General features: G+C 42.5%; 2 protein-coding genes across 4 annotated transcripts; both read left to right on the top strand.

The window, feature by feature from the left end:
* Positions 1–45: 45 nt before the first annotated feature.
* Positions 46–8,389, top strand: prkg1l (protein kinase cGMP-dependent 1, like). 3 transcript variants are annotated; one of them, XM_076104855.1, is made up of 20 exons: positions 46–247; positions 1,072–1,289; positions 1,381–1,504; positions 1,635–1,801; positions 2,394–2,507; positions 4,040–4,145; positions 4,374–4,437; positions 4,753–4,830; positions 4,993–5,087; positions 5,226–5,291; positions 5,965–6,042; positions 6,144–6,240; positions 6,350–6,489; positions 6,577–6,666; positions 6,877–7,018; positions 7,100–7,263; positions 7,359–7,481; positions 7,813–7,875; positions 7,971–8,037; positions 8,143–8,389. In XM_076104855.1, the coding sequence occupies exons 1-20, from the start codon at positions 243–245 to the stop codon at positions 8,224–8,226; spliced, it is 2,085 nt and encodes a 694-aa protein (XP_075960970.1). In that variant the 5' UTR covers positions 46–242; the 3' UTR covers positions 8,227–8,389. The 3 variants fall into 3 exon arrangements, 2 of the variants coding, with proteins under 2 accessions (XP_075960970.1, XP_075960971.1); XM_076104856.1 differs by lacking the exon at positions 7,971–8,037; XR_012957530.1 differs by lacking the exons at positions 7,971–8,037; positions 8,143–8,389 and having other exon boundaries at positions 7,100–7,259.
* Positions 8,390–13,455: 5,066 nt separating this feature from the next.
* Positions 13,456–19,213, top strand: acsl2 (acyl-CoA synthetase long chain family member 2). Its single transcript, XM_076104429.1, has 19 exons — positions 13,456–13,704; positions 13,776–13,890; positions 14,072–14,136; positions 14,226–14,327; positions 14,968–15,067; positions 15,683–15,861; positions 15,992–16,024; positions 16,230–16,281; positions 16,440–16,513; positions 16,827–16,904; positions 16,986–17,120; positions 17,209–17,343; positions 17,860–18,028; positions 18,116–18,204; positions 18,283–18,399; positions 18,496–18,639; positions 18,725–18,826; positions 18,913–18,984; positions 19,073–19,213. Exons 1-19 carry the CDS (start codon positions 13,456–13,458, stop codon positions 19,211–19,213), a joined length of 2,151 nt encoding a protein of 716 aa, XP_075960544.1.
* Positions 19,214–20,029: the final 816 nt, after the last annotated feature.

The following is a 20,029-nucleotide window of genomic DNA, read 5'->3' as shown; positions in this document are numbered from 1 at the left end:
CTGACCCAATTGTGATCCAGTCCATGCATTTCTCATTACAGCCTCCCGAATGGTCTCCACTGTCTGGGGTCATGTGATTGCCTGCTGTCTGTACCCAGCCCTGGCCAGCCCCGTGCAGGAGAGGAGCATCTTTGCGGGTACAGAGACGCTGTGCACCTGTCGAGTGGGCTGTCTGCTGCTAAACAGGGACAAACATATTCAGGACGAAGTGAGAAAGACTTCCACATTGTACGACAGCCTGCATGTGGTAAGTGGTATTTTTGTGTGTGTAAGATGTGGAAGACAGTTCGGCATTATATTTGTCAGGACATATCATACATGTGTGTTTAATCTATCAGAAAACATATATCGCTGTTGTCACATTTTACCAACCCATTCGTGTATTTAAAAGGCTGTTTATCAGGGCGTATGGCTCTGAGCGCGTTTGCGACCCAAAACGAAAAAAACAATCCACGTTTTAATCTTGCAGTGACACGAAGTGTGTGTGACATAATAGTGAGTCTATAATGACCGTGTATTAATCTTAGTTGTTTTATCTCTTTTAGTCTACTATAGCAGCGCGACTTTCTTGTCTCGTATTTGTGTTAAGTGTCCTTGAATCAAGTACTGCAAGCTCATAGAGCAAAGACACATTTATAGTCTTCTTTTTTATTGCACTGGAAACTGTCTTTGGAATATACTTAAGCATGTTTTGTTACTATTCAGCCTATTGAAAATGATTGCTATCAAACATGTTTCATCGAATCAAATATTTATATAGGCAGCTATCTATTTATCTATCTATCTATCTATCTATCTATCTATTATGTCAAGCACTTATGGGTATATGTTTAAGAAGCACATCAAACTCTCCTGTAAAAGCCTTTATACCTTATTGATTCCTCGTTTGTATTATTAATAATACTGATCTAATCACAGGAAGAGATGCAGATGTTTGTCTAGCTTTGAGTTAATTAGCTACGAAGGGGGAATCACTGCAACTCAAGATCAGACAGAAATGTGTGTGGTTGGACCCACTTAATGTATCCGTTTGTGTGTAAAAAGAGATGTGTTTTTGCTGTGTTTTGTCAGCTGGTGTTTGGAGGTAATGGGTACACTTCGGGACCTCCAATTTGCCCTGCAATTAAAGATTGAGGAGCTCCGTCAGAGGGACACACTAATCGATGAGTTAGAGTTGGAGTTGGATACAAAGGATGAACTCATCCGGAGACTGCAGGAAGAACTGGATCGCTACAGAGCCACTGTCTCCCTCCCAGGATCCTCTGCAGCCAGTGCAGATACAGAACATGGTGCTTATAAATGTCATAGTTTAAAGCCTCAACAGGTAGCGCGAGCCTTAAACCTGTCCTGTTGTGCGTGTGTGTGTGTTTACTCCTACAGCTTGCTCAGCTCAAAGTGAGGACTCGCAGCAAGTCAATAGAAAAACAGTAATTTCCGAGCCTTTCACTCTGGACCCGGTGACTCTCGCCATGGTTTCACACAGAAGCTGTGACAAAAGCCAGCAGTAAGCTATCACTGAAAACATGTCTCTCAAATGTTCAAGGCTGTTCAGTGTTCAGTGTTTCTGCTTTCAGCATTACTTAGCATTGATAAACATTTCCAAACTGTTTCCCTTTATCCCTTTGTTCCCTCAGGTCTCAGAAGTTGATCCAGTCATCATTTCTGAAGAATGACTTGTTGAAGAACCTTGACGAAGGAGAAATCAGAACCATCATAGCCTGTATGTATCCCACCGCCATCAATCAAGGCTGTTATGTCATTCAGGAGGGGGCCAACGGTGCTCAGGCTTATGTTTTAGAAGGTAAATCATTTTCCTCTTACAATTGCTAGCATTAATCATGCTCGAGGGCTTTTAATAACATTTCCTTGAGATGACAGGTGCTTGAGAACAGTCTGATAAAATGATTCGTTTTTTCTTGTCTTTGTATATCTATTTTCTTACTGCTAGGCTCACAATGCAATTCGATAGTTATTTGACACTGCACTCAAAGACAGCGATGGGAGAACTGCCTGTTTGAGCAAGAAAAGAGGAGGCACTTAGGATAACGAGTGACCCGTGTTGATGTTTTTTTTAGTGTTGAAATGTCAACTTGATACAAAAGGCAAAGAGAAAGGGGACTCTGCTCTGCGGTGGTTGCAGAGTTTAACAGTGCTGGATTGTCTTCAGGCTGCATTTGTGATGTGTCACGCTAATGGAGAGCTGCTCCCTGCTTTTCACTTGTTATCCTAACCAGCGAGAGGTGGTGGCCTTGATCCACTTAAGGATGATTGCATATCTGTTGTTTGTACAGTATATCTCAGACGTCCTGACAGACATCCTGGCACATGCATATAACAGTTCTAGGTATTATGTATATGCTTTGTTTCTTCACTGAGTGTGTGTTTATTAACAGAAGGGCAGCTAGAATTGACAAAAGACGGACTTAAGCTTCTCACAATTGAGCCAGAAGACATGTTTGGGGAGCTGGCCCTCTTCTACAACTGCACCCACGCCTACTCTGTCTCAGGTATCAAAGCATTGTGTTCTTGTTTTTTTTATTTGCATTCATATGTCGATGGGGATCTGTCGCAACAAAAAACACTGGTGGTAAGGATATAAACAATTCTTCTTTGAGAGAATATCACTAGCAGACGTTTTTCTGCCAGTGGTCTAAGACGGTCTAGGACAGACGTCATTTCAATCTAAAATCAAAGACATTTTGAGATCTTAGACAACAACACAGCTTCAAAGGTTTTTTTTCTCAGAGATGTGGGGAATTAGAAAATGTTCTGCTTTACTGCATAACCCAGCAGTCTCCCTCCCACATCTCCTCCCTGCAATACAACATGCACACACAAACCGCTACAAATACGACAAATAGTTTTTGTCTCATGGTTGGAGCATATATACAGTATGTATACAGTATATATGTGTGTATATATATATATACACACACACACACACATACATACATTTCTGATGTAAGAATATATATATATTGATGTAAGAAATATATATTTTTTTAGAAAATAGGAAGAGTCATTTTTCCTCCCAGCATCTGAGTCTGTGAGAAAACTTTGTCTGACCTGAGAAAAACTCACAATTACCTCGTTTGGTCCGTAAGCATCTCATTCCCTTTTTGTACTGCTTTCTTTGTCCTGCGAGCAGTCAGCCTTTCCAATTAACAGGTGTTACTATATATCTGCTCTCCAGTAACAATGCTTAGCTCACGTAGCTGGTCTGTTGTCGTTTCACCATGTCCATTTCTGTCAGCTGTCACCTCTGATCCACTCAGGGCCCACTGTATTTATCTCATCTCTGACCTGAAATTGCTTCTTTTTTTTTCATTGGTGCCATCTGAGACCATCAATAGTGTTTTGCTCATGTGGTCTCTTTCATTGTGACAGTGATAAAGGTCCAGGTGAAAATGGGGGCTTCATCATTAGATCAAAGAAGTGGCAGCAAATTATATATTGCAGAAAATGTCAGAAAAATCCTCTATTGAGAGAAATGTTTTGCTTCTTAAAAACATCTTGCACAGCATTCAGATCCAAATAAAGCAATAGCCCTGAATTAAGTGTCATATGGCACTTAAGTGAAAACCGATGGGGCATATCCAAATGGGGGAGATTGAGATTTCAGGGCTTCACCATATTATCAGATAGTTGATCTAATTACACCGTCGAGAGAACGTCTATTTTGTTTGCAGGAAGCTTCAGTGAACCAATCAATATGGGTCATTATACATTTTTAAAGCTCATATATATAAAGAAAGAGTGATACAAGTTAAGGAAATCAGATTAGACTTATATTAAAAGTCCCGAAAAGAAAGCACTTCCATTTCTTTTTACTCTACATGATGAGTGTTTCTGATAGAGTCCTGGCCTTCTTACTGTCTGCTCTTCAGGCTGTAGCTGATCCTGCATTCAATCCACATCCATCACAAACTACACACGTCTTTGAGAGCTGTTTTAATACTTGCTTCTTGATTGTGTTTCCACCTGAGCTCCAGTGCCACCGTCACAACCTTGATCAGTTCCTCTGTCTTTTGAACTGCAGCTCAAACGGACAGCAAGCTGTGGGTTATTGACCGCAAGAGCTACCAGACTATTCTTATGCAGAGTGGTCTCAACAGCCTTTCTCATTCAATGGAGCTGCTTATCAGGTGAACATCGGACCGATACACTTCATTTGACACAGAGCATGCCCGGAAAGCTGCTTTGTATTCTGGTATCTTCAGCACAACATCACCAGGGTCATGTTGTTTGTCAGTCGCCACGATGCTGCAATTAAGCCTTTAACACATGACCGAAATATCAACATTCCTATGAAATGTTTCTGGGGGGGGAAAAAAATGATGAAACCCTTTTCAACCCTTTCATTGTGTCTGCAGCGTTCCCTTCCTCCAGTCTTTGCCAGAGGATGTCATCATGAACATGTCTGATCTCATGGAGGAGGTACAGATTAAGTTCTTAAAATCTGAAGCACGGAGCTTTGTGTAACCGTCACTTGTCGCTCAAACAGAATCCAGCTGATAGATTTTGTGTGCACACAGACGGAACGTGTGTAAACATGATATTTTACTGATGAGGCCCCAATGTTTTTCTTTTTTTTTCTTTTTCGGCTGTCTTTGTTTTGCATCAGTTAACAGGAAGGTGCTGGGGTAGAATCATGATTAGTCCTTCATTGTTACTGGCCCTCATCTTTATTTCTGTAATATACTGTGTCCTCTTTTCCTAGCTCTCTTTTCCTCTGTCATTTATGTTCCACAGACACACTACACTGAAGGTGACTACATCGTTCGACAAGGGGCCACAGGAGACACCTTTTACATCATTAGCAAAGGCCAGGTAAAGCTGCATGCTCTCTGCCTGCCGCGCAGATGAGATGAGGCTTTGGGAGAGAAAAAGATTTAGACTGTGGAGGACAAAATGTCAGCGCAGCTTTAGGAATTGTATTATAATGGTGATAATTGAATTTGGCGCTTTCTGCCTCTCTTTTGTGCTTGCCAGGTGAAAGTGACAGAGAATAAGCCAGACCATGAAGAGCAGGTTGTTCTTTCTAAGCTCTCTGAGAGACAGTGGTTTGGAGAGAAAGCTCTGTGGGGGTAAGGAGAGATGAAGGCACTTTCAGAGGACATTATGCAGAGGGGACAGGAGTGAAAACTGACATTTGTGCCAACATAATATCAATGATTTATTTTGCGTTAGTAACATTATGATTTTCTTCTTCACTCTGTCTTTAGAGAGGATGTTCGGACTGTGAATGTTATAGCTGCTGGTGAAGTTTCATGCTTGGTCATAGACAGGGAGTAAGTCAATATTTTGTCTTAATAAAATTCCCTGCATAGACAGCAGTAACTGATTATTATTATTTATATTCTTTACCGACTTTATTGAGACAATTATACAACCAGTTTACAGCACCTTGTGTATACAACTTACAGCCAGAGGGACCAAAGGTTGTAATAAAAAAAAAGCAATGGTCAAAAGTTAAATAAATATCTTGTAAAGCTTCCAGTTATATGTTTTGACAACTTTTCTTGTTCAGATATAGAGAAAATAATCAAATAATACTGCAGACAGAGATCTCAGTTATATTTGATTAATCGAAACAATACATTTTTCCAAAGTAATATCAAGGGAGGGTCGATACGATCAGAAATAAATCGTGACAATTTACTCGACAGCAGTTTGGGGCAAGACCTAAATAAATGTACCAGCGTTTCGCCGAGCTCTCCACAAAAGGTGCAACGTACATCAATGCCTCTCTTGAGTTTCTGAAAATAAAGAGCGGTTGGATAAAACCTGTAAAAATATTTTAAAGGATATCTCTCCGACTTCTGAAGAAAGTCAAGAAAAATGTATGCGTCAGTAGCCAAACCCTATAGTATCTGAATCAGTTGCTACGCTACTCCACATTTGTCATAAATTGATGTGCTTAGCCAGAGATTCTGAGAATGTTCATGTACTTCTGTATTTCAGGACCTTCACGGACGGCATTGGTGGGTTGGTATTTGACTGCAGTCATGAGGTGCAGCGAAGCCCTGAAGCCAAAATCGAGTGAGGAGCATTAGGCTACAATGTTATTTTCTACATTACATGTCATTTACATCTATAGAATACACAGTGCATAGGCTCACCTGTGTTTTGCTTGTGAACAGGTCTGACAAGGATGCTGATCTCTTCTCATCTTCCACCTTAAGTGATTTCCAGATTATCTGCACTCTAGCAGTTGGGGAGTTCGGTCACGTAGACCTGGTGAGGGGTGATCTTATAGCAGCTCACAATGACACAGATCCGCCGTGCGGCTGCCTCCTCCAGATTCCATGTTTCTATAATGTAATCTATTGATTTCCACCTCTGTCAGGTGCAACTGAAGAGCGACATCAAGTGTCTTTATGCCATGAGGGTCCTTAAGAAAAAGCTGATCCTCAGCAACGGTCAACAAGAGCACATCCTGAGAGAAGGGCGCATCCTAATGGAGGCTCATTGTCCATTCATAGCCAGGTGCCTGTTATTCAACAGTTATCTATTTATGATTGTTTTGATTACATAATGATCGTTAACATGCTTCTGTTCTTGTGCTGATCACAGGCTGCATAAACTCTTCAGAGACGCAGAGTGCCTGTACATTTTGACAGAAGCGTGTCTTGGTGGGGATTTATATAGTCTACTCAAAGATAAGTAAGTATTTATGACTAAAGAGGATGCGAGGCACTTTTTGTCATACTGATAAAATATTTATAGTCCTACCGCTGTGTTTTCAGCCAAGCTTTCATCACAATGCAATTTTAAGACTGAGCAGGATTTGATGTCTTACATCTGTCTACATCACACATTTGTTTTGTTCGCTGCATGCTTAAACCAGCACTTCTGCATACTGCTCTGTTTCAGGGGATGTTTGGACGAATGCAGCACCAGATTCTACACGGCTTGTGTCGTTGAGGCCTTGAGCTTTCTTCACTGTCGAGGTGTCATCTATAGAGATGTCAAGCCGGAAAATGTTGTTCTGGATGAGCATGGTTATGCCAAACTGGTACTGCAATTGCAGATTTTCAGTATGACATCATAGTATTCTGGGTTTTACTGTAGGTGAACTCATATCCTCTTTTTATAGATTGGTTCCAGGTGTCTAAAGAAGGTGGAGATGGGTAAGAAAACCTGGACATTCTGCGGTACATCGGGCTACATGGCACCTGAAATCATCTTGAACAAAGGCCACAGTGTATCTGCGGACTTCTGGTCACTGGGCATTTTTGTGTTTGAACTTCTGAGTGGTGGGTACGTTTCACAGTTGTATGCAGCCCTGTTTGTTAAGCTCATTTCTCCAGCTGTAGATTGATGTGATGGTGACAGGCTCTTGTTTCCCTCTCCAGGCTCCCATTCAGCGACACTGACCCGATAAAGATTCTCACTGCAACCATTCGTGGTATCGATCAGATCGACTTTCCAAAAACCATCAGCAAAAGTGCCTCCAGTCTCATAAAGAAACTGTGCAGGTGTTGTAAATGTGCCCCGCTAGACACCATGAGTTATGATGTGAAAGCTAATGACAGTTATTTTATAGTGCCTTTTCAGAAAAATACTAAAACCTCCCTCCATCCCACCATTGTGTATGTTATAGGCCCATTATCCCCTCTTCCAGCGCCCCCGCACACACACACAGATAGAAGCAAATTAAGAAACAACGCAGGTGATGTGGGGATGTTACAACGTGGGGATGTTACACCACACGACCTGTGGTGTAACATCCCCTCTCAAAGGACAGAATCTGAGTATTAATTCATGGTTTATTTATTTGTGTGTTCTTGTTTGCTTTCCATCGCCAAGGACCAATCCCTCGGAGAGACTGAGCAGTCAGAGAAATGGGGCCAAGGACATTCAGAAGCACAAGTAAGACTACAGATTTATTAGACTGGAGAAAATCACAGAGGCCAGTGCTCGTAAACATGGTTTCATAGGTTGTGATGCTCCGTTTTTTAATTCAGATGGTTTGAAGGATTAAACTGGAACGGACTCTGTAAAGGAACATTAAACCCTCCAGTTATTCCCAAAGTAAGACACCTTCAGTTTGGCTTATTGTTATCTGTTTTGTGATAACTCTTGTTGCAGTGAGCAGATCTATTTTCTCATTGTTTACCTTGTTACACTGTCTTTCAGGTGAAGGATGCTCTGGACACCAGTACATGCGGTCATTACACTGAGGGCTCAGTGGAGCTGAGTACAAACTGGGATGATTTCTGATGGAGCAAAACAAAACAACAACCTGTTAATACTTCATCACTTTCAAGTTCAGTCCTCATCAATGATTCATTGCCCTCAGTGTTACTCCAATCAAGAATGAATTATATTTTCAGTCACTATCCGTAAGTGCACATATAGTTTGATAAATGAACCATGCTGCCTATTGTGTTGAGCTCAGAATGTTTTTGATGTACAACCCCTCTAGAGTTATAAACATGTGAGTTCAGTGATGCCTCTGCTGTTGAATGTAGGCCTAATAAATAAACAGGCTGTACCAAACCGTATTTTCTTTCCTCTTTAATCTCACGATGAGTTTTCCCTTTTTTCTACAACTCTGTCATTATATGATCTTCCCCCGAAAGGCCTGAATACAATTAAGAAGTGACGTCAGAGTCGGCAGAGAAGCGTCAACGCTCCAGAAAGCTAGAAAGATAAATACAGGAAGTTGTGTGATTTTAAACTTCAAAATAAAGTAACTGAATTAAATTATAAAAATTGTTGAATTGTTGAAAAATGACAAGAGTGATATACTGACATGATTAGATTAGGCCGAAATATATAGTGGAGCAAAAGATGCTTAACTGACAGGTCACCTGTAGTTGATGGATTGTGTAACTAAAATATCTAATAGTAAATGAAAAATGAAAAAGGAGGGAAAATAGGAAAAACAAAAAAGGATATTTTGCAATTTCATTTTTCATTCCTTGTAAAATCCTCTGTTAGCATTCTCATTAACATGTGTTAACTTTGTAATTTTCGCATTATCCTTCTCCGATTTCCTTTTTTGCCATGACCTTAGGATATAACGTTATATGCTATAAAAAAACTACACAATTAGTCTCTTTTTAAATTATTTGTGAGGGTCAACTTGTCTGTTTATATATCAAACGTACAAGGCTGTGCACATAGCTTCCATCAGTAGAGGCTTTGGTTTTGAAGGTTTTGACCGGAAATAAAAGCACATTGTTTTGAGCTTGACGTGTAGACACATTTCGATGGATCTGCTGCTGAAGTAACTTTGTGGCAAGGAGCAATTGCGAAGGAGCAATTGCAGGTCTGCGTTTTAGCGAGGTAAGTTTCATTTGGTCTTTCTTTGTTGAGCCAATCAGCGCGTTTCCGGTCGCTTCAGATACAGAAACATACCTAAACTATGAAGGCTCAGATCCCGATCTACAAGCTCAGAAAGAGTTTGTCTGCAGCCCGCTGAGTGTCCAGACTACCGAGCTGAGAGTTTGGAGCTCTGCGAAGATGATCAACCTGTTAACAAACTGTTGCATGCAGTTTGAAAGAAAGGTGCCTTTTAAATGATCCGTTAATGAGATACTGGCCTTACATCGGCCCAGTACTCAGTATTGCATTCAACACACATTTGATGAGCAATGATGCCTCCTCTATATGACTCTGATTCAAAAGTCACCCATGAGGTGTGGTGCCAGGAAAGCTAAATGTAGAAGATGACCGCTGCATAGTGATGTTTGAAACTGGTGCTGCTTAGTTACATGAAACTTTGGGCTGGAGGGAAAAAAAAAATGCACAAATGTAGCATTGTGTGTGTGTGAGAATCCTGATTGGTTTCAAGTGAATTTGAGACTCTGCGTCAGAAGGAAAGGGAAGGTGTCGTATACGTGCAGGATGCGTGGTTTTTCTCATTTATTCTTCACCACCTCTCACTTCCACGAGAAAAACGTCATTGTGACCAAGTGTGTGTCTGTTCGTCACGCTTCATTTGGGAATCACAGCCGGAGAACATCCGAGCGTTTCTTTATTTCTCTTTTGATGCTTTCCACCCCCACGGCCGGCCGGCCAGCCTCACGTGTCCCCCCCCCCCCCTCCCCCCCTCTCCTCGATCAGACCACTCACTTCCCATTGCACATGGAAAGTGTGCGGAGTTCATTGCTGCTGCTGCTGCTGGTTATAAACTGCTGTCGTCTCTCTCTCCTAACCTCCCCCCTCCTCATGTCACCTCCTGTAGTTTTCTGGGTCAGAGGGAAGCATTGCTCTCATCACTACAGAAGCTCTGCGGGCCACTGTGCAGAGCCTCTTCTCTACTCTTCTTATTATTCATGGGCCTTTTCTCTGCAGCAATTTTGCTTTTGAGGAGACTTAATTTTGGCTCTGTAGAACAAATCCTTATTTTAAGTTTAATCCAACAGGAAAATAACTAAAACACTCTATAACTGAAAGAACATCATTAAGGTCAGTCCTCTTCTGTCTGCTTGTGATAAAAACATGTAAACACTTTTCTTAAAAGCAGCCATGAATCATTATTTTTTTTTTTTGCCCTCAAATTTGACCAAAAAGTCTAAATAATGATTTAAAAGTCTTTCTGTCAAAGTTTTAAATTGAGCAACAAATGTAGATGGCTTAAGTCCCTGCACTAGCTCCTCCCATTTCTAACTGTCATTCTACAAAGCTTATGATGAAGCTACCTTTTGCATTTATTGACCTAAACCCTGGACAAATATCTCTCTACAACAACTACACTTAAACTCTCTCAAAATCTACATTCCAGCCCTGATTTGATTTGAGTATTTTACCATTAATACTTTTAAACACCTCAACAATTTCTTTAATCTCCCATTTTAATGTTACTAGTTTGTCACCTTTCCAAGTATAGTTCCCTTTGTGTGAGGCTCATTGCGTTCTACGGCACCCTCCAAAATGTGGCGTACAAACAATGTTTGACAGTTTGATCCATTAAAGTTATAGTCATCATTGATTACATGCCAGGTTGTTCCCAAAACCAGTTTTGGGTTTCTGTTTTCGCGTGTTCTACATTCTGCCATGCAGTATACTGCAGCAGCTCAGAATACCTCTCGGCTCTGTCTCTGCCTGTCAGCTGGACGAAGTGTGCACAGACATGTACACTGCCTCAGGCTATCAGTTGTCACACAGTGCATACAGAAACTGCATTCTGTGTGCACTCCATAGCAGGATGTCAATTTACTTATTTTTAAACAAATTTAGTTTGTTCTGTCAAACATCATTTGCCCCAAAAATACTTTCAATTCCACCATTATTGTTTTAACGCTCGTCCACATGATGTTGTTGTAGAGGTGCATTTGTATTCCTCCAGTATATTTTCACGTGTGTGTGTGTGTGTGTGTGTGTGTGCAGTTTCTTTTGTCTCACGTCTTCCAGGGAGTAAAAGCTGGGAGCACAATGGTCCCTGTCTGGGCCTTGACAATAGCCTTTATGAATGGGAGAGGGGGAGGAGGGAGCGATGGAAAGAGACAGAAAGAGGTTACAGGATCTCTCTTCACAGTGGACTGTCATTTGTTTTTTTTGATGTGTCACATTTCATAAAGCCCTTTTTTGTTTCTCATTTATTTACCGAGTGAAAGGACTCTATAGATCACAGGCTGCTCTGTTGCTCCAGCAGGTGTGAAGTGGAGCAAGCGAGTAGTTTTTAATTCAGATTAATTGATGCTTAAAGTGAATTATGGATCCTCCCAAGGCCGAGTGTGGCATCACTTTACCCATGCAGGGAAGGGAAACAGCGCAGGAGCAGCCTGGTTGAAGAGGGAGGGAGGGGTATATCACTTTTTTCCCCCCCCCTCTCTTATTGGGCACTGGGGGAGAAATTGGGTGAGGGGTGTTCGGGGAAGGGAGTGGATGTGGGAAAGCAGAGATGTATTCAGTGAGGTGAATTCCTTGCCTGGTGTAAAATGAAGTGGTTTGTTAAAGGAGGTGAAGTGAGCCGTTTTAGTGCTGTTTTCTAGTTTGTGTTGGGACAACACTCTTCTTTTGTTCAGTTTTGATATGAACAATAAAGTCTCTCGCATGGGATCGTGGGGGTGGACTTAGCGGGCCCTCCCCCTCCCCCTATCTCCCCACCAGCCCCTCACTACCGCACGCACCCCGATTCTCTCTCGCTCCTCCCTGATGAATGAAAGAGTGGCAGAACATGACTGAGAGTAACCTCGGTGCCTGTTTCTCTTTTGCCAATCGTTATTACTTCCTGGTGTGTCTCCACTCCCCCCCCCCCCCCTCCCACGTTTTTAATTGTATTGTCTTTGTTAAAGCTAGATTTAGTGAATGAACAGAGTTCACTGTGGTGGATAGTAAGAAGAGGTTTAAAGGGAAACTCCAACCATTTTACACAAAAAAAGTAGGTTTGGGGAGTACTGGGGAGCTCCAAAGACAGCTCGACAAAACCTGATAAATGGAGCCACGGGATGTCACTCAGTCAGAGTCACTTGAAAAATCCTAAGGTGAAATAAAGACAGAATTGAGTCTATAGACCTCTGTAGTCCGCTAGTGGCTTGAGGATACATTAGCCGCTGCTAGCACTATATATCTGATCTCGAACCCAGACTGTTGGTAATTGAGTTGCATTGTGGGTAATGTAGGCACCAGGTTGTGACAAGGAAGAAGAAAAAAAGACAATATCTCTGGTTCCCTCTATCGTTGAGTTGACTATGTTGTATGATGGTTGTGCTAAAACTCAAGTCTTGTTTATTTTCCAGGACCGATCCAATGAGAATTTCTTTTTTTTTTTTAAATTTTCTATACAGTTGAAGCAAGTTTATTTAATTTTTCAGAAAATTCTGAGATAATGATAAAATAATCTCTAATTAAATCTAATTCCTTCATTGCATTCCTTCTATTTAAAATGCATTGAACTTCTTAGTATTAGAGAAATCTACTTGTAAATGTATAATTTACTGAATTAAAAAAAAAAAATTATTTAAGTCATTTATCAAGCAACATTTTCCAACATTCACTGGTTCCAGCTTCTTAAATGTTTGACTGTTGGGTGGAGAAGACGAGCAATTTTGAAGACGTAAACTTCGGCTCTGGGAAGCTGTGATGGGCATTTTACAAACTAAACAATCACACCAGCCGTCACGCCAAATCGGGCCTGGGGCATAAAGTGGCAAACAACTGGCAAAGTACTCAAAACGATGGTAGTTCCTGCTACAGTAGGTGTCTCCAGGATCACATTATTTCACAAGGTGAAATAAAACCAACCGCACACTGTTGCAGCTGGTGACAAACACTCATCAGAAAACATTGGCTGTAGAAGGAAAATTGCATGTTTTTAAAAGTGACTTGAAAGACCTTCGTGAATCTGTCAACCTGATTTAGTCTGCTAAACGTTTACTCTGCTGCATTTTTTTTTTTAACTACAGCAAATTGAACCGTTTGATGTAAACGCACCAAATAATGTCCTCCTGTTTCACTCCGTATGTTGTCTGTCTTTGTTTCTGTCCTCTTCTCTCAGTAATGCATTTCCAGGAGTGGTTACGTTCACTTCGCTCCAGCGCTGGCGTCAAAGGTTCTGAATCGGAAAACTTCTGGAGTATTTTGCCGTCTCTGCCCCTGTCCTCCTTCTCCCTGTCCTCCCTGTGTCTGTCGCCCTCCTCTCTGCTGGGTCTGGGAGCCCTGGCCTCTCTCACCGCGTACTGGCTGGTGACGCGACCTCGACCCATGCGTCCTCCCTGCGATCTGCAAGCCCAGTCTGTGGCTGTGAATGTGAGTGGCTCACACGGTCGCTGTTGGCATCGTAATTTGTGTAAATGGCTCACGCCAGGTGTTTGTTGTAGGGAGATCCCAGCTGCAGGCGATCGGCTCTTCTTAAAGATGACTCGCTGCTGGAGTTTTACTACGATGACACCAGGACGGCCTTTGACATGTTCCAGAGAGGACTGAGGATCGCAGGTGGTGACAAGGGGACACTTTCACAACATGTTTCATTTGACTTTATCCTATGTTTGATTGTGTAATTGTATCAAAGAAAGGGGGGGAAAAAAAGTAAATCGGCAGCATATCCCAGACAGCACATTTAAGATTGTTAAAATATGTTTGAAATGACGTGACGCAAATGTCTCGTGTCCTCCAGGAAACGGCCCGTGTCTGGGCTTCAGAAAGCCGGGGCAGCCCTACCAGTGGATCTCCTACACTGAGGTCAGACATGTTTTAGTATTACTCCAGTCGTCATAGCATTTCACGGTGTCATGTTACTCTTTGCTGACTGAGGGTCTCCAATTCTTCAGGTGGCTGAGCAGGCGCATGTGCTGGGCTCTGGGCTGTTGGCCAAAGGCTGCCAGCCGAACCCGCAGCAATTTGTTGGGATATTTGCACAAAACAGACCAGAGGTATGACCTGGTGTGTGTGTGATGTTTGTTTGTTTTGTTCCTTCACCCGTGAGCTTTAGTATCGCTTGGATAACTTTTCTGGAATCAAATCCTTCTCAACAGCCCAATAGTTCAAATTAGTATTTCACCTGGATAGATGTTCTCCTCTCCTCAGAGGTTTGCTCCCACCCTTCACTCGTACCAGGATCACATTTCCTCTATGAATTTTGAAAATTAAAATATGATTTGTTTTTGTCAGTACTGAAAGTGTGTTTGCCTTAATTCATATTGAGAGCAGAGCGCTGGTGGTGGATGTGGGTCTCCAGGGCAGCTAATATTGGAGCAGGTCTACTCCCAATCTCATTTTGTAATATATCCGTCAGGCAAGGCCATCTTTGTAGACTGAGAGTGAAATGTAATTTTCTGCTCCATCAGAGCCTCTAACCTCCCGTCAGACCTATCTTCACACAGAGTGCTGTTTTTCGTTACTTTAAATGTGTTTTTTGTTTGTTCAGTAAGTATGAAATGCATTATGATCTACATAACCACACATTACTCCCTAATGTTTATATATCGAACTGAACAAGTACTCACTCAGCAGTGTGTGACGGCTGGAAATGAGTCTTAACGGTGCTGCTTTGTCTCCCTCTGCTGGCGACAGTGGATCATCTCGGAGCTGGCCTGCTACACGTACTCCATGGCGGTGGTGCCTCTGTATGACACACTGGGGCTGGAGGCCATGGTCCACATACTCAACCTGGGTGAGGAAATAATAGAGCATTGTTAATCGGGTCATTGTTGGTTTGTCCGCCAGCCTCCCATATCAATTCAATTCAAACCATAGTGGTGAGCAATACACAGTGATCCTTCTCCCAAAATATTGTTTGAGACTAAGCGTCACGCAAACTGTGCATATTATAACATCTAAGAGATGAATAGGTAAACATTGTGTTGGAAACGGCAGTGGAAGAAGTACTTGGACCCTTTTACTAAAAGTAAAAGTACTTCATTAAGTAAAAGTCCTGCTTTCAAAATCTTGCTACTGTACTAAAGTAAAAGTACAGAAGTATTATACGCTAAATGTACTTGAAGTATAAAAAGGGAAAGTACCAGTTCTGCAGAAAAATGGGGTTGTGAGTGATAAAAACAATTATTAGATATCTCATAACCGGGATCTTTTATATTGGACATTGTAAAAAGTTTGACAATGTATTTTATGTAAAATGTTTATATGCAAAGTCGTATAAGTGTAATGGAGTAGAACATGGGGGAAAAAAAAGAAAAGACTGTTGAGCTTCAATGCAGCTTCAAAAAACTATAGATTTCTCTCACACACTGTACCGTTTCGTTACTATTCATGTTGGCGGCGTTCTTAGCGGAGATCTCTCTGGTGATCTGCGACCGGGAGGAGAAGGCTGCAGCTTTGTTGGAGAACAAGGAGACGGGCGTGACTCCAAAGCTCTCCTGCTTGGTTCTCTTCGACGATTTCAGCGACGCGTTTGTTGAGAGGGCAAAGAACTGCGAGGTGGAGGTTTTGAAACTGGATCAGCTCATGGTGAGGAGAGGAGAGGAGGAGTACTAAATCCCTATAATGCTGACTCATTTAAATGTGTCCCCTTTTTAATTTAGTCATCAATGGTGATATGTAAATTGATATGAACAACTCCTCTTTGTCCACATCTTAGGACCTGGGAAGGCAGAACCTCAAAGATCCTGTGGTGAGTTTATCGTCTTGCAGCTGCTACGTCACCGCATCAAACTGGTTCCAGTAAATGGCTAATCCCCCTCTAACTGCTAGGACAGTTTTCCCATTGCTCCTGTCCCATAAGATATCATTAACACTCACTTGTAAACAGCACTTAAATTACAAGTGGGGGAAGCCTGTTGCCATGTTCTCATATATTATTTCTCTGCCTGCCGTAGCCGCCCCAGCCTCAGGATCTGGCCGTGGTTTGCTTCACCAGTGGAACCACAGGTAACGTCTGATTTCATACGTCTCAGTGTGATTATCCTTCACTCGCATCATTCGCAAAGTGTCCTTCAGGGCCCCACTAACAACCCTTCTTTATGGCACCGCTGTAGTTTCCTTCTGCTGCGCAGGGCACTGCAATGATGTCTTGTTTATTTATCCAGGGAAGCCCAAGGGAGCCATGATCACCCACGGCAACATCGCCTCCAACACTTCCTCTGTCATTAAGATCCTGGAGGTCTGTCTACACTTCCACCTCCTTGTCTAATTGAGAACAGCCTCACAGCTACCATCACTTCCCACCTGCTTGTCTCTGTGTCTCAAAACTGTCCCTCTCCCTGCTGTGTCTAATGGTATGATTAATTGGCTGTTTGATTGCCCCTGACGCTGCAAGGTACTTAAACTAATTGCCCCCATATAAAGATTGTGCTATCTAACTGCTGTAGAGGAAGACGTTCGGCATGTTTGATTGCCTGCGGGGCTCCGCCGTATAACTGCTGCCTGAACGTAATCTCTCCCCCGTGCTTTGCTCACTTTTTTTTTTCTCTCAGGGTTCGTTTGTGATCCGACAAGAGGATGTGTCGATCTCTTACCTGCCGCTTGCCCACATGTTTGAGAGGATGATTCAGGTAGCCGATGCTCTTTTCAGACTTTTTTTTTTTTCCTTTTGTAGTGTGTTAACCCCTAAGCTAAGTCTATTTCTGTCACAGGTCTCTATGTTCTGCCACGGGGCCAGAGTAGGATTCTACCAAGGCGACATTTCTCTTCTCATGGATGACATTAAAACTCTCAAACCTACCTTCTTTCCTGTTGTGCCTCGTTTACTCAATCGCATCTATGACAAGGTAAGTGAATACATTCAGACTATTATCTAGTGCTTCTTAGTCGGTGATGTTTTAAACCTGGTTTCTGTTTTTACTAATTCCTATGAAGATCCTGGGTTCTGTGACCTCTCCGTTACGACGGGCTTTGCTTCACTACGCCGTGAGGAGAAAGCAGGCTGAGCTCAGCAGTGGCGTCGTACGCAACAACAGTCTGTGGGACAAACTGGTGTTCAACAGGATTCAGGTCAGTAGCTGGAAGCTCCATGGTGTACCCAGCTGGATCATATTTCCACATGTGTTCAGTTACTGTAGGTCTCCAGTGAAGACATACAGGCCTCTTCAGGGACCAACCCCCAAAACAAGAAAACAATCTATTTTTACATTTTTCTTCAACTACAGATGGGTTTTCAGTCTGACATATTGTTTGTTAATCCAGGACTCTATATTTGTCACTGTTTGTATGTTTTACAGCACTTAACACAGTGGTATTTGTAGACCAGCAGCTGTGCAAATAGTCAACAAATTTGTATCCAAACTTTGCAAGAGGAGCACAACTATTCCACTAATCGATGCCAAATTCACCCAGAGCATATTGGTCTTGTGGGAGTGTATTGGAGAAGCATGCGCACAGACAGATTTTGGCCTTGGTATGGTCAATGCAGATGGGAAAATACGGTGTAAAAATAGAATTTAGCTTGTACCCACAGTATGTTTTGCATTTGAACCGTTTGACATAAACACTGCATCACCTGTGTTTCAGGCCAGTTTAGGAGGTAATCTGCGGTTCGCCCTGACCGCTTCAGCACCCATCTCCCCCACTGTGCTGTCCTTCCTCAGAGCCACTCTGGGCTGTCTGATCTTCGAGGGCTACGGCCAGACAGAGTGCACCGCAGGCTGCACCTTCTCCATGCCGGGAGACTGGAGCGCAGGTAGGACGCCATCTGATTTGCTTGTGCTTTGGTGCCGGTGCTGTTTTAATCCTGTCCTCAGCAGGTATGTGGGTGTGTCTTTGTCAGGTCACGTAGGCGCTCCTTTGCCCTGTGCCAAGGTGAAGCTGGTAGACATCCCTGATATGAACTACTATGCTAAGAACGGAGATGGAGAGGTGAGGTGACCTGATTAAGCCATCATATTATACATGCAACAGATCGACTGACCCTTATCACGGCTTGGTCCCGTTTAGATCTGTATAAGTGGCCCCAGTGTGTTCAAAGGTTACCTGAAGGACCCAGAAAAGACGGCTGAAGCCTTGGACAGCGACGGCTGGCTGCACAGTGGGGACGTGGGCCAGTGGCTTCCAGTAAGATTAGACACAATAATCAGCCTAAAGCTGACGGATATCGTCTTTTGAGACTGCTGTAAGTGAGAGAGTGTCTCCGCTTTTCCTCTCTGCCAGAACGGGACGCTTCGCATCATTGACAGGAAGAAGCACATCTTCAAGTTGTCCCAGGGAGAGTACATCGCTCCAGAGAAGATAGAAAACGTCTACATGCGTTGTGTTCCTGTGCTACAGGTGTTCGTGCACGGAGATAGTTTACAGGTACACTTCGATCCATGTTTATCAGTATTCAAAACATTTGCTGTGGTTCAAGTTTTACATTTTCTCTTGTGTTTTGTGTCACCAGTCTTATCTCATAGGCATCGTTGTACCTGACCCTGAGGTGTTCGTTGACTGGGCTAAAGACCGAGGGTTTGTGGGATCCTATGAAGAGCTGTGCCAGAATCCTGTATGTCATCTAAACCCCAAATTCATAACATAACCATTTTACCTTGTTTTATGCATCCTGGAAAATTGTGATCGGTCTTTCAACAGGATTTAGAGAACGCAGTATTGGAGGACATGAAAGCTGTGGGGAAGGAAGCAGGGCTGAAGTCCTTTGAACAAGTGAGGAGTCTCTGCTGACATTGGGCTTGGTCAAAATTTGCAAGCGACTTACTTTAGGTGTGATTTTTGTGTCTTACCTTTCTCTCAGGTGAAGGACCTTTACTTGCATCCCGAGATGTTCAGCATCGCCAACGGCCTCCTCACCCCCACACTGAAAAGTAGACGCGCTGACATCCGCAAAACCTTTCAGGAGCAAATATCAAGCATGTACAGCAAGACGGCGTTTTGAGGGACGCCTCACACGCAACACACAAAGGTTGCAGGTGTTCAATAAGGAAAAACAAAAATGGGACCGGGACCTAGGAGAGGAAAAAATCAAAACCTATACGTCCAGCAGTGCCTTATTTTAACATATACAACTGTATATAATTTGAAATATTGGTATTTTCCACCTCCTGCACATGTGTTATGTCTTAACTTCACATGAAAAATAACACAGATTGGGACCAAACCACTTAATTTCTTTTAAATTCCAATCTCGCTGTTGTCTGTGTCACTGATTCAGAGTTGTTATTCACCAGGAGATTTTACCGATACATCGGTTATTGTATAGTTGTAGAGCTAAACATCACACAGGTTATTAAGAAGCAACCTGCAGAGACGTTAAGTTAGACATTCATTCACACTGCCCTGACTTTTAAAGGGACACTTGTCCTCGGGACACTGTTGTCCTCGAGACACTGTTGCTCATAGAACTTGCGTGAGCTGTAGGTTTGTATTCCACGGTTGTTGGGCCCTTGTATCACCATGACGTAAGCTGTTCATGAACATTCTGTGTCGTCTGTTGCGTACTTTTCTTTCTGGTTCTGAAGGATTTCATAAACCAGTGTGAGCATGTAATCCATCACCTGAAATTAAACCGTTAAAACTATGAAGTGTCTGAACTGTACATACTGCTTATGAGATTCGCTGACAGGACACTACTAATTCCAGTAAAGTGAAACTGAACAGAAATAAAGATTAGTAACCGATCAGTCTTTTGTGTGATTTAAATTCTATAACAACTCCTGCATTTGAGAGAGAAATATGCCGTAGATATCCAAAC

This window comes from Anarhichas minor, unplaced genomic scaffold (assembly GCF_050575085.1).
Source record: "Anarhichas minor isolate MPS153535 unplaced genomic scaffold, ASM5057508v1 ptg000030l, whole genome shotgun sequence".
NCBI lineage: Eukaryota > Metazoa > Chordata > Actinopteri > Perciformes > Anarhichadidae > Anarhichas > Anarhichas minor.
Note: the sequence above shows the minus strand (reverse complement) of the source record. Positions and strands in the feature narration are given on the sequence as shown.

What these genes read in the sequence shown, in the direction of transcription:
- prkg1l (XM_076104855.1), top strand. An exon ending in TCAGGCTTATGTTTTAGAAG is followed by an intron (nt 1,802 to 2,393) that starts GTAAATCATTTT and finishes GTTTATTAACAG; the next exon opens with AAGGGCAGCTAGAATTGACA. An exon ending in CCACGCCTACTCTGTCTCAG is followed by an intron (nt 2,508 to 4,039) that starts GTATCAAAGCAT and finishes TTTGAACTGCAG; the next exon opens with CTCAAACGGACAGCAAGCTG.
- acsl2 (XM_076104429.1), top strand. Translation starts at nt 13,456, where the DNA reads ATGCATTTCCAGGAGTGGTTACGTTCACTTCGCTCCAGCGCTGGCGTC. An exon ending in GGTCCACATACTCAACCTGG is followed by an intron (nt 15,068 to 15,682) that starts GTGAGGAAATAA and finishes CGGCGTTCTTAG; the next exon opens with CGGAGATCTCTCTGGTGATC. An exon ending in TGCACGGAGATAGTTTACAG is followed by an intron (nt 18,640 to 18,724) that starts GTACACTTCGAT and finishes TTGTGTCACCAG; the next exon opens with TCTTATCTCATAGGCATCGT.